General features: G+C 48.3%; 1 protein-coding gene across 5 annotated transcripts in view; it reads right to left on the bottom strand.

Annotated features, from left to right (window-relative positions):
- Nucleotides 1-786: 786 nt before the first annotated feature.
- Nucleotides 787-14,292, bottom strand: part of CLASP1 (cytoplasmic linker associated protein 1) — a 229,863-nt gene continuing 216,357 nt past the window's right edge. For all 5 annotated transcript variants that reach the window (XM_090046026.1, XM_090046022.1, XM_090046023.1 and 2 more), the window contains 3 exons: nucleotides 9,295-9,501; nucleotides 6,587-6,703; nucleotides 787-4,716 (listed from right to left, as the gene is read on the bottom strand). In XM_090046026.1, coding sequence (XP_089902152.1) covers nucleotides 4,630-4,716; nucleotides 6,587-6,703; nucleotides 9,295-9,501 — 411 coding nt within the window. In that variant the 3' untranslated portion in view covers nucleotides 787-4,629. The remainder of the gene's footprint in view (nucleotides 4,717-6,586; nucleotides 6,704-9,294; nucleotides 9,502-14,292) is intronic.

Raw genomic sequence — 14,292 nt, 5'->3', positions numbered from 1 at the left:
CTTTACTCCCTGGCGGCGTTGGATTCCCAGCCTTCGTTTCAAAAGAGCAAGTAAGCATTAGTCCTCGTGGCTGTGGGGGAGTTGAGGAATGAGATGCCCAAGGGCTCAAACCCCCGGAAGGCAAACGAGACATCCCAAGGGAGTATATTAATATCCTTGAATCTCATGAATTAGACTGGACACCCACTGGAGGAAGGACTCCCTTCTCAGGCCCCTCCGGGGGACACTCTTTGGGCTTGGTAAGCAAGACTACTCGCAAGCTTGCAGAAGGATGAGGAGCGGAAAGGAAAGGACCAAGCTTAAATTTCAGCTTCCTACTCTTGTGCGAGAATATCTGAGCCTCACGCAGGAAGGCGAGAGGGGCACAGACCAGCAGTAAGAGACTGTGCCTCGATGGGCCAGCTCCAGACCAGCATCTCCTGGGGCTCCATCCAGGGCAGTGCAGCTTCGTTACTGCCCTTTGCTTTGCTGCTACCGTCTGAAAAATCTATAAAGCGTGCAACTAAGGGCTTCGCTTTTCAGCGCGGGCATCTATCCCATACGTCTTCAATGCGACGAGCCTGTGCTCGAGTACTTCCCCGAATTAGGGCCCAAGTCCTTCAAGACATACGAGGCAGGAGCCTGCTATAAGCACTTGTAAAACCCCTGGAACGGTGGATACACGTGATCTCAATACACATTATCTTCAAAAAAGGACGCACGCATCAGATCTGTCCCTCTGACGCGTAAATTAGCCAATGATCTGCAAACATCTCCGCGGGAAAAATCAAACCAAAGGTTCACTGGTTCTAGGGCAAACTCAAAAGGTTTTATTTTAATTTTTTTTTTTTTTTTTTTTTTAGCAAATTCTATCACGTAAATGTTAACAAAAAAACCATCTGTACATTTGCCATGATACACTCAAAAGTGAAACAAATAAGATATAAATACAGATATGGATGTAACATGACAAAAGCCAAAAAAAAAAAAGAAAAAGGAAAAAAAAAATACATGCGCAATGAACACTGTGCCAACAAAACCAGGTCTTGGCTGGCCATTTTCAGAGCAGTTTTGACTTCCCATTGAAAACATTATTGTTAGCAAAGTCCTGCTGTATTCTACAAAGTTTTATGTCCTGTCCCTTAAGATGCAATAGTATGCTTGATAAATAAAGGGGTGGGGAGAAAAAGATTTCGATGACAAAGATGCAAGTTACATTACTTATACAGGTTATTGGTAAGCTAGTAGTAAGCAATAGAAAAGACAGTCTTGTATTGTATTGTAATCCAGGCAAGCACACATAGTGTACCTTAAAAAAGCCACATGCCTCAATAATTCTGCACTACAGGAGGGAACTACAGTACTTCAAACTGTGAGGGGGATGGATCCATTTATTTGCCCATGCCCAAGGAGCACTGGTGCAGCCAACGACAGAATGGAGATCCTTGGCCGAGGTAGAGGCAATGGCACAGCCAGGGGGAGCGGGTCCGGTCAGAGGGGCTCTGAGTCAGACTTTCTGAAGCACGGCGGGCAAAGAAAAGAGAGGTCTGTTCAGAGATACGAAAAACCGAAGCCCTGCGGCACGGGCAGCGAGAGAAAGGCAGCTGCAGGAGGTGCTTACTGCTGGGAGAGCGTGAAGGGGCGCGCCGCCCTCGGGGCAACATGCAGCTCCTTCTCCGCGAGCGCTCACGGCCCCGGTCGGGTGTGTAGCCAGAGACACCTTCACGCCTGCTAAATAGAGGAGAAGAAGGGGTGGGGGGCGGGAAATGATTGTACGGCTTTTGGAAATCAGAAGGCCGGAGACTGGAGAGGTGACACTGAGAACTAGCCCTTTGAGTACTTCAAAGGAAAAATCAGGTCAGAGCCAAAATACGAAACAGGAGGGAAACCAACCTTACTATGTACATTATACGCAAACGGTTTATAAATATCTAAGCAGAATGCCTCCTACTGTATACAGGTGGGACATACTCCGATAGTACTCAAAGGATGGACAGTCCTTGATTGACTTAACGAGCACATTCATGAGCATCCGTTGACGAACAAAACAGAATCTGATCAAGAAAGGAAGGCCTGGTTCTAGGATTTGCAGCCCCAAGTATGCCAATCGCGGCTGGAAATCGATGCAGCCACTGAAGTCCCGAAGCAGCAGCAACAGCAGCACGTTTCGCACGTATTTCTAAGAGACGAGCTGTAATGGCAGCGCACGCGCTAGGTCAGATCGGGGAGGTTACAGTGCATCCACTCACAGTGCATCCTAACAGTATTTTATAAAACGTATAAAATGGTTTCAGAAGGGATTCGATTCTCAAAGAGCTGCTGTCGTGTGCCGTTCAGACAAGCCATCAGTGGAAAAAGAAAAAAAAGCAGCAAAATAGCCGCTGAACACGGTTTGTCATACAGCCGGAAAGGACTATGCGTGTAACGCGGTCAACGCCACCATCTTCAGCCTTCGAAGACGCCGAGCTGAGACGGGACACGAGACTCTTAAAATAGGAACCACGAGGGAATCCGTTTAAAACAAAATACGCTAAAAGAATTAAGCAGCGCAGCCAAGGGCTGCCAGCAGGCTTGCTGAATATTTCCTCAAAAGGGAAAATAAATTCGCATCGAGCTAAAACGATTCAAATCATCACCAAAATATTAAAAAGAGAAAACAAAAGAAAAACTGCAGCAAGTGTCCTGAAAGCAAGTGAACGGGACTGGTCCCTGCGAGGGAAAGAGACTGGATTTTACTGGCCGCTCTGGGTTAGAACAGCATCCCTAATGGGGGGTGTCTTCACGAGTTTGCAGCAAGTCTTTGGGGAAATGCCCGGGAACGCACACCTCTCGCGACGTGGTTGCCTGGAGGGAAAAGCAGCCGCAAAGGGGACTGGCTCTGCAGCCAGTGAATGACTGAGCCCACCTTGATAAACTTGGAGCCAGCTCAGCCCTCCCACTCGGTCGGACAGGGGGCAAAAGAGGCTGAAAACCACTTCGGGGCCCAATCTGACATGGTCCTGAGAGGCCATGACGCCTACTGATGGCCATGACGCCATTAGCGCTGCACAGGCCGAGGTCTTCCATCGGGATGATGGAAGGAGGCAGATGTTGGACTGATCCAACGTGCCATTAGACTTCCTCTCTGGGGAACGGCGTGCGTCTACACGAACCCCATCCTGGACCGGGGTGGGGAAGGTGAAGAGCCTCGGGTGGGAGAAGTCCCTCTATGTCCCTATCTCCCTGCAGACAGTAAGGGTGTGCCTACTTCAAGACCATCCCGAGTGCACCGTGCTGCTGCTGGTCGGGCTCTGACTTTCCCCCTTGCTAACTGGATCTTTAAGGGATTCACCCTGTGACGCCCTTAACCGGCATGGACTGAGGCTTTGGGGGCACAAGATGACGGGTATGGCAGGAGACGGAGGCATCGTCCTTTTAAATGCTGGGGCCAAGCCCCGCACCTGGAGGTCTAGATTTACAGGATGACTTTGCCCAATTAAGACTTCCCAATGCATTTCTGGAGGTGAAGAGGATGCCTGGACACACGGTGGGGGCAGCCAGCTGGGATCATCGGGGCTATGTGTTATCTGAGCCCTGGAGGTGCCTCTCAGGTCTTCCAGAAAACAAGCTGAGACCAAAATAAGGATTGCTCAGCCAGTCTCTTGGACAGACACGACTGAGATGGCGTTGCCAGTCCTGACAACGAACCCACCCCACTTCCTTGGGCGAATGCTCCCAAATCTCAGTCCGAGGCCCATCGAGCCAACGGGACTGCAGCAGGAGTGGGATGTGGACTTCAGGCTCCAGACCCAGCGCTCAACCTCAGGCTTCTTGTTAGGACTTAAAACGACCCTTCCTTGTCCCTTGAGGTGAAGCTGCTTGAAGGCAGGGATCATGTAAACACTGTTAATTAAGGTAGTGAGAACCAAGCTGCTCTCTGCTTGATGATATGGTGGGTGGAGAAAAGCTCCAAAGAAATCAGTTCTTCTCAGCCCATGGAAATCTGGCACACGCTATATAAAACTTGGATGTTTAAAAAGAATCTCCTTTTTTTCCCCACCCCCCATTGCTACTCATGAGGGACCTCTCGCTATTAAAGCACTGACGGCTGGAACCATAGTGATATCTGCAAAGACTGCATGGTCCAGCTCTTGCGTTTCAAGGAAGGGAGTATAAAAACAGGAACCCATCGCAGAACGTGCGGGAGGTGGCACAGCCGTCCCAAACGGTTACGTCCAGAAGGAAAGGGTCGTTCCCACAGCAGGAAAGGAGCACATTAAAACCCCAAACTTGGTATCAAACTAAAACAGAGCAAACAAGGATTCGTTCAACTTTTCAGCACCTACACATTATGTCGGACTCTGTTTGGAAACACTATTCACTTAAACATATCTCAAAGGTTTCAGCAGGCTGTACAAATATGTTTAAGTATGGCTTTCGGTTGTTTCGTTTCTTTAGATGAAGACTGCAACACAGGCCTTGCTTCCTTTACATTCAATACGAATAAGATTCTACATAAAAGCTTTAAAGGACTAAAATACTGATTGCAATAAATATCTGCACGGCCCCCGTCAGCCGATGGAGTGTGCCAATGAAGTGAGGGGAGCAGAAAGGTCTCTGTGAGGCACCGCTGATTGCTTCTAAGTCTACACATATGTCCAGATATCTCCATTAACTGTGCGTTGAAACATCTGACGATGAGCTGCTGTTGCTATTGGTGGTCTGGGCCCTCTTTATGTACAAGTTTAGTAGCTTCATCTGAAAGGGAAGGTGAAAGGGGTTATCTGGAGATCAAACAGGCTGGCAAAGGAAGAGTGCACAAGGTTTACAGGCAATGGGTGTGAGATCCCTAAACTCAACCCCCTACATTGTGCTTTGTGGGGTAGCAAGGATCCCATTCAGGGTTCTTTGTAATTAGAGTGAAAATCCACTGATTGGCATAACCAGAAATGCTATTATCAAAACAATAGCTGAAAATGCCGATGAGCAGAAAAAACATCTGGGGGGGAAGCCGGCTTCCATTGAGGGGAAGGACAAAACTCCCAGTTAAGAGAGGGGAACAGGGGCATTGCATCTCTGGATTTTCAAATTAATTTGGGTTGCATTTTTTGCGTGTTCCCGGGCACAACATTGACCCTGCAGTCTGATCTATGCCGGCAGGAGCCCAGGGACCGTGCAGAGAGACAGGGATCTGCTCCCTGGCCTCAGGCTGTGGCCTCGGTTAGGAAAACCTCTGAAGCCTCTGCAGTCCGGGAAGTCGTGAGCCAGCCCATGATCGAGGTCAGTACTCATTCAAGTTCTTGTGATTTTAAAACAAATGAAAATCCCATCAAAATTCTTAAGAGCTAGTGAAATCATGGCATTAGTGGCAGCTTGCTTCATTTGCCTGGATTAGTATTATCCAGATATCTGACCAGCTTAGCCCCAGAGCCTACACAGACACATCCATGTGCAAAGCTATGAACACACAGGTCGACCCATGGAGTTCAGCAGGCTGCCGTGTGAGCTTTAAATGAAGCATGTGAGTACATCTTTTCACAACCCAGGTTCATAATAAAATGACTGCAGCACTTTCCACTCATGGATCTTAAAGCGTGTTGAGTCTTTGCACGATGTCGAGCTAAACTGGTACGAGATTTTCCCATTTTTATAGGGAGGGGAACTGAGAAACAAGTAACTTGTTTAAAGGCAAAATAACTTGGTAAACCAGGAAACGAATGCAAGTCTTCTGGATCTCAGTGCACACCTAGACACAGACCAGGCTTCCTAGCTATGAACATCTACTCCACTTCCAAAGAGCAGGCTTGTCTCTTGAACCCAAGAGCTAATAATATGCACAGAGCCATTTTAGAAGCAGCAATACTGAATCTGTTTTAAAAATTTGGAGAAACCTCAGTTTTGTGACTCTGTGATGCACTGACATTACCTGGACTGTTTAGATAACCTGAAAAGTCAGTTAATCTAAGGCTGCAAACAGACTCCTCAGGCTAAACCATTTTATCCCAGGACAAAGTATAATTGCACAGGTGTTCTCCTGGGATAAATCCTAAAAAAAAAAAAAAAAAAAAAGCATGCTAGGTACCAATAACTAATAGTTCAACCTGGGATATTGCAAAAGTATGTCTGAACAATTATCCCAGGATTGCAGCATTGAATCAATGGCACAACAGCAGCACAATATTCAGTCACACACTGAACAGTAAGGCAGTGTGTACACATGACAATCCTAGAATATTTTTCTTCCAGGACAAAATGCAGATGCAATTTATCCAGGGATAAATACAACATCTCTTCCTAACCTAATATTAGGAGGTTGAAGTGCTGCAGCAGCAATGGTTCGGGAACGTCTGAGAGGTGGTGGTTGTGTGTGGTATCTGTTATTGGACCAACTGTATGCTTGGGAGACACGTTTCCAGGCACCCAGCGTCCCACCTCAGGTTCCTCGGGGCAGTTCATCTAATGTCATCCAGTTCCAGAAAACAGCACTATGGTTTTTAAACAAAGGGCACGGGAATTTTGGTCCCTTGCGTTAGCACTGCCGTGAAGGCGAGGCTATGTGACCGGGGGCACGTACTGCTCAGCGACCCTTGGTGAGACCGTGTCACAGGTCTGCGCGCTGCGCATGTACCTTGCTTCCTGTGAGCTGGGCAAGGTGGGGTTTCAGCTCTTCTCCGATTACCGAGTAAATCGCCACTAGGCAGAACACGCTTGCTTTACGAACGCTGCTCTCTGTGTTATCGTAACCCTAGAGGGGGAGAAAAGAAAGGATACGTATATCAGCGGTCGCTTTCCAGGATCTTTCCAACTACGTTTCATAATGGGCTGGCGAATGCGCCCGTTGCACGAGGCTGCTGAGCCTGCCTCGTGCCATCAGTATCAGATGGCAGCCTGGTGCCGAATGTCAGGGCCCTTGAAGTAGGCTCCTCACCGTGGCACCTCGGCACTGCAGAAGTGCCACATGCTGTGATTGCAATGGAGGATTGCGAGGTCTCTCAACAGGATGAGTTTCTGCACGTGATGGCTATTTTGAAATCAGAAAAGGAAACACCATTCGGCTGTGTGTGATGCTGCTCTGCTAGGTCTGGGCATTGAAATGACTTGCATTACGATACTCAATACCTACACCAGAAAGTACAAGGTGCAGCAGAAACTATTTTAGGAAAGCAGATTACCATTAGGGCTGGCACCTCGCATCCCCACCACGCCAGGAGAGACCTCAGACCAGACTTTAGGTCAGCTCAAGCCACTGTTTCAGTTTGGCACCCATGCCATCACTTATCGACAAGCAGCCCAGACAGCCGCTTTGGCATGCTGCGTGCTACTCCTCGGGGTGACCTCTGCTGGGAGAGAGGCTGACAGGATCTTTGGGCAGGACACAGTCCTTTCATATGCCTGCTCGAGGCTTTCCGCGTTCTCCGTTGGCGTTTCAGCAGCTGCCAGGCCAGTATTTATACAGACAACCCAGTCCAGGGCTCCACCAGGGAATTACAGCTCGGCTTCCTTCAGGGGAGAGAGCTACTAGCTTCTGGTCATACAAGCATAATCCCACTCCCACTCGACTGATGCTAACAATCCTTGGCCATGCCGGGAAAGTGGTACAGGCTGTGCCACAGGAGCGCTTCTTTGCCTCTCTCAGCTGCATGTACAGCCTGGTGCAGCTGCCATGGGATGACTACCCAAGCCAACCTTTTCTAGGGTTGAGAGGCCTCTGCCTGGCTGCCCCAGCAGATGCGCACGAGGCTGGGGGAGAGGAAGTGCCTAAAGACTCCCTGTCACTAGTGCTGGGTGTCTGGTTGTAGGCAGGCAAGGTTCTTTGAGTAGATGCGATATCATTTATTAGATCAACCGAGTCTCTTTGGGTAGATGCCTTATCTTTTATTAGACCAACTGAGTAGTTGGAAAAAAGTTCTTCGCCAGCTTTTGGGAGCAATCATCCTTCTTCAGTCTAGAGTCTCCCTGTGCCTGAAGAAGGGTGACTGCACTCAAAAGCTGGCAAAGAACTTTTTCTCCAACTACTCGGTTGGTCTAATAAAAGATATCACATCTACTCAAAGGACCTTGCCCATCACTAGCGGCGTTTCCCAGAGGCGTGCTACAGGGTGGCTCAGGGCAGACCACTGGCCCCTACCAGAAGGGCTGTGCAGAGGGGCACAACCCCTGCAGAGGGCCAGACCTGCCTCGGTAGCATGGGCAGCACCGGAGTTGTTGCGACTAAACCACCTGGACTTCACTTGCCTGCGAACCTCCTCATATAACACCGCAGCACTAACCTCGAGCCTCTAGCAGGGGGCTCTGCCTTTGAGGGATAACCCTGTTCCAAAAGACCTGCATCTGGCAACTCCCAAATTTTGCTTTTTTGGCTGGGAAGGAATCACACTCCTTGCTACTCAGCTCTTCAAATGCATTTGACTGCATTATATGATTACTAATACTCCGCACTGACTTTAAGGCACTGGATCACTTATCTAAAGAATGAAAGGCAACAGCCATCTCCTGTTGACAGATCATCTTTCTCCCAGGAGGATCCCAGAGGGTTATTATCAATATCTGAAATGGATTGACACACTCAGCATAGATTTCCAAGGCGAGATGATTTATATCCATCGTGTCAACTGCCCGTGTAAACCACAAGCCAGGCACACAAAAATAGACATTAAAAGATTTTAGAATAATAATAAACAATGGATTCTCCTTCCTCTATATGACCCACGCAACACGCTGGCTAAACCTGCCTTCAGGTAGGTCTACCGATGCCCGCTATTAACTGCACTGGAAGTCACATGTGCGTTTCCACCTGTAAAACTCAAATGTGAGATTTTGATTTCCTCTTCCCTAGATGAATGGGGTAAGAAAACGTCAGAGGTAAAAACCAGACGGTCCTCCGTGTTAACTCGTGGTTAGGTAGACGGCAGGGAGGGGTGGTACTTTTAAACTAACTTGTTCAGAGAGACGTCAGCTTTGGTAGGCTGCGTCAGATGCTACAAGTGGACTGGGAGATATCAGGGGCACAGAAACCACTGCTGAGACGGGCAAAGGCAAGTTTGCAAAGGCAAAGTGGGGGTGAAGAAAGCAGTCAACCCGAGGGTGCACCCTTCTTTGCCCGTCCTTTGTATTTAAATGACCGTATTCCTTCTGTTTACTACTCCCGCTCTCTGCAAGTCCATTCATGGCATCTGACGAAGTTGGCTATGAAAGCTCACTTCTCTGAACCTGAGGTCACATAGAGGGGATGGAAATAGGCCCGGGCTGTCTAACTGGCATCCTGTGGGCTCCTGCCCAGCTGTCCCTGCACCCACTGCCCTCGAGACGGCAGCGCCTGGTGTCTCTGCTCTGTACCTGTAACAATCCCGGAATGATATCAGGAAGGAGCTGATGTAAGGACTCCTTCGAGATCCTCTCAATGACTTTCGTCTGCATTTTGATGGCAGCTAAATTGATCGGGTAGTCGGCAGTTTGAATGATGGGACACAGCACTTTGATGCACTGCTCCGGGTGGATGGAACTGGCCAGGGTGGAGGCGGCTTCCTCTGCAGCTCGAACGACCTGGAAGAAAGAAAAAAAAAAGCAAAATATTGATAGGTTCATGCTTCCCACACATTACAGACCCACTCGTGCACCGTGAAGGCTGGCATGGGGACTGGCTGATGCTGCTCCATAATCCATCTCTGTTGCAAGAAGGGCATTTCTGAGCATGTGCAGCTCGGGGAACTGGTCACATTTGCCTTCGCTAGGCTTCTACCACAAACAGGCCACAGGCGACAAAAATCAACACCATTGATTCATGCCTTGAACATCTCATCTGACCTCCTACATGACGTCGACCATATATTTCCACCCAGTCAACCTAGGTAACATTCAGACGTCTCTTTTCATCACGCTGTCTGAATGACTCACAGCAATTTATGTACTTATCCTCACGAGACCCCTATGAGGCAGGGCAACATCACTGCTTCTGTTTTCCTGCTTGGGTTAGACCATGAGTTTGTGGCATACTGTCACAATGCAACATTGGTTTCCTGGGTCCCGAGCTAGCACGCTGAGCCCTGGACCGTCCTCTTTGCCATCTATCTTTCATCCAGTAACCCTTGTGCTGGGCCCAAGAACTTGCATTTGGCTGAAGGCCTCCGAGTCTTGATTTGAAGACAGAAAGAAATAAAGAATCCACCAACTTTTCTTGGTGGTTTGGTACAATGGCTGATCCTTCTCGCTGTTCTTGACAGCTGCCTAGATGTCTCCTTGAGACAGGGGTGGACCTAAGCCATTCTCAGACATGGGCATCAGCTCCAAAAACCTGGCCCAGAATTGGGTGGTTGCTCACCGTCTCCAACAAGGCAGCCAAGGATGGGACAAGTTCAGTAGCTGCGATGATGCTGAAATTATCTATCCCAACCATGCAGTTGATCTAACAAGAGATACTACCCAAAAAGATCCTTGCCTCTCCAGTTTTACACACAAAATACATGCAACCGAGATTTCGTGTATTAGCAGAGGGGGACGCTGTATGCTTTTGGACGCCGAGAAAGGAAGGGAGAAAATATCAAGATTTATTACAAGGGAAATCAAGGGCATTGGTACCAAGGAACCGATGTCAATGAAACCAGAAGCTCATAAAATATCTCTGGATACCTTTAAGAAACGCTTGGATGTTTACCTCCCTGGGGTGATCTGACCCTGGCTGACTTCCTGCCCCTGCGTCAGGGGAGTGGATCCGATGATCGCACAAGGTCCCTTCAGCCCTAACATCTATGAAATCTTTAGAGAGGTTTCCTTTATAAGAAATTCATTTTTTCTCCTTTTTTTGACGCTGCTGCTTTAGACATCTTCTTTCCCTGCAGCAGAATCAAGCTCACTGTAGCCAATGCAAAAGGATCAGGAGAAGGCTCAGGTATATCTTATCATTAACTCAACACCATCCATAAGCAAGTAAATCTGATATTAAAAAAAACCTATAACGAGCCGGAACCGCTCCACTCAAGGTCTTGCTTTGTGAGGAGTCTGAATGCTTCATTCATAAATGAACGAACACAAAGAGCAAGTAATGCCGTGGGCAAACAGCGGGGAATGTCACTGGCTTGTGGGTACACTCCTTACCGGAAAAGTGGCAAGATTTTATATACACCCACAGACAGGCTCTAGACTCCTTGGGTGCCTATACACGAGCAGGGAGGATGGTCCAATGTGTGCAATTCCAGTGCGTCAGAGCAGACTCGATCAATCGAGTCTACAAGAGCGTGGCCATTACCATGCTCCCGCGTCTTGTGCATCAGCATCCCCGTGCTTCGAAATGGTAGCTGGGACGCTTTAGCTAATGCTTGTTTGATGAGCGTTAGAGAAAGCGCCCCCACTGCCATTTGGAGGCAGGCGGGATGCTGATACACAAGATGCTCCGGATGCTTTAATTAGAGCAGCTCTTGGAGCTGCTCTAATTAAAGTGCCCCCCCTCCCACTCCCAGAGCACACGTATAAATTCCCATTTACACAAATGAGTCAACAACTAATATACAAATCAAAGTGAACTAAACATACCCAGGCCCTTTTCCTGCAAGTCTTGTATATATAACCTTTACATCCGTACAAAATTGCAGTTTTAGGAACCATTTCATGAGTTAGAAAAAACTTTCATAAAAGACTACTACTGTTCACTCAAGCAATATGTTCAGTGCTATCCTTCTCTACACAATGAACAACAAGTACTAATGGCTACACAGGATGCATCTGTTTTGACACTATAAATTTTAGAAAGACGCATCTTTGGGCTAAAACTTCTGGAAATTTCTAATGGCGACCATTTACTTTTGGTTACCATTTAGGGAAAAAAAACAATTTTGGTACTTTGGAGTTGTGGGAAATTTATCACAACATGGCTTGATTTTCTTTGGCATTCATATCATTCCAGGCTATCCTTATTCATTCTGATATTTTATAGGTCAGTAATTATTCATGTTGACAAGAACTGTGGGACAGCAGCATTTACAATGCTAGGAAGTGCCAAATTAGTTGGTATAGAAACAAGTTTTATTGTACTTAGGCCTCCAATTTTTTCAACAGAAATTGTCCATCAGTCTCTGGGTAGCTGGTCTAATATATTTGCACAGCAGCTGGTTATTTTGCTTGGGTCATTTCTCCATGAAATTACTTACCCCAAGGAAGGGCAAACTACTTAAGGCATTTTATGAACGCAGACAGCAGCCACTTGGGCATTGCCTGGCTCCCTGATCTGGGAATACTGGGCTTTAAATGAGATCCCAAGTCTTGTGAGATGACATCAAGCAAACAATATCTACATTTCCGCTTTGTTTCTGCAAACCGTGCATGAACCGTATGTTTGACTTGAATCATTTGCTAAGGTCTCTTTGATGTCACCGGGGTCCAAATCTGCACTTACAGGCTTCCCTAAATTGGGGGCTTTGCAAATGTGTCACTCCTTTGCTCGCCTACTACACGTGCATGCACACTAGTTCAACTGAAAAGCTGCTGCAGGGAATAGGGTACCTTACAGTTTCTGCCAACCAAGTCTGATTTATCAAGACACTCCTCTCTCATTACACCTACGTGGTGTCTGAAGTCAAAATGTTACCACGTTGCATCTCAGGTGCCCAAAAGAAGTCACTGGTCCTGGATTCCCTCCGGCCTTCCCTGCACTGTCAAAACTCTAACTCATTTCGACAAGCTCAGGCCTTGGTTAATTTTATGCGCCATCTTTCATCCACCGGGCCAAGTCTACATCTGGATATGCGTGGGGAACCCCCATGGGATTAGGTACGGACCTAGTGGATGCCCAAAGTAGGGAAACGGACCCTAACATCCGATTCACCCATGGTGGCACACCCCAGCAGAGTTACTACACGAGAGAAAGTTTCCTTATGGATGGCTATTGACTCCAAGGTCAGACGGCAAGAAGAGACTAAAATTACACTTGAGGTGGTGAAGACGTTTTGCAGTGGGACACAGGCGCATGCACCTCACAGGCCGTATATAACAAACACCATCAACAAAACAAGGTCCCTTTCATGCAGGGCTTTCTCCTGAGCAGTTGAGCGAACTGGATGTGGATCGACGAGAGTCACGTCCACACAGTGATCCCTTCACCGTCTCTGACGGCCCAGAGCTCCCGAATCGACAAAAATGCCAAAGCGCACGAAGATAAAGATATGACAAAAATGGTGCCCGTATCTTTATCCTTGTTCACCCACCTTTGAAGAGGATGGATGGCATGAGCATATAACATCCAGCAACAACTCTTGCTTCTTTGTTGGCAAGTATGGTCTATGGGTCCAGACACTGGGATATTAAAGGGACGGCCTTAACAGACTCTGCTAGAGGGAGCAGAAGGTCAGGTAAAATGAGAAGCAGCAACAGGGCAGCCTTAAAATATGAGACTTTCAAAAAGCGATAACAGTTAAGGACTGAGGTCAATAAGATGTACACAACAAGACTTGGACAACTCTGTGAGATCCCTAACGCAAGAGCACACCAGACTGGAGCAGTCCCGATGCCTTGGCACGTGCAAGGTCTTAGTGTTTACAGAACAGCTGCGTGCCACGCGCGCCGAATGTTTTTTAGCTCTTGGTAATCACAAACTAATCATGCTATGAGCTGGCTAATTAAATGACATCTGACAAAGGACAAGGGGCCAGGAATGTGGATCTGGAGGGAACACGGCACTTAGAGAAGCCGGTTTTTCTCCTTTTCCAAATATTTGCCTTGTTCTAACAACTAAAAGCAGCCTGACCTGTGCTGATGTCACCCAGGTGTCTCTGCTGGCAGACTCTGGATGCGGCTCTGACGGCGAGTGACAGCTATTCTCCTCCAGCGCGGTCTCCCAAGGGTGGGTAATGGCTACAACCCCACCACCTCGGTAAGAGCAGCAGGAGCAAACAGAGCTCCCCACCCCCGTCTACATCCGACAGACTCTTAGCTGTATACACTTACGGAAACCATGTTTCACGGTGTATAAGTCAATACAGTGTATAGGTTGACCCTGATTTTCCAGTGTAAAAAGTTAGGATTTTTGTAGGCACAGCGTGCGAGTCGGGGCCAGGCTCGACGCTTGGCTGGCGCAACTCCACCCCGCGACCGGTGCTGCCTGGGCTGCGCTAGCTGAGCCCAGCCCCGTCTCCCGTGAGCGGTGCCAGGCTCAGGGCTTGGCAGTGCCTCTCGCAGAAGAGCGGGCAGGCTTGGCACGTGGCTGGTGCAGCCAAGGCAGTGCCGCTTGCAGGGGATGGGCCCGAGCGCCAAGCCCAGCCCCACCAGCTCACAGGGGTTGGGGCCAAGCTCAGTGCTCAGCTGGCATGGCCCCATCCCCTACAAGCGGCACCAGGCTCAGCGTTGGCT

This window comes from Crocodylus siamensis, chromosome 4, assembly GCF_052110815.1.
Source record: "Crocodylus siamensis isolate JL-2025a chromosome 4, ASM5211081v1, whole genome shotgun sequence".
In the NCBI taxonomy this organism is placed as follows: domain Eukaryota; kingdom Metazoa; phylum Chordata; order Crocodylia; family Crocodylidae; genus Crocodylus; species Crocodylus siamensis.
This window is presented reverse-complemented; position numbering and strand designations above follow the sequence as displayed.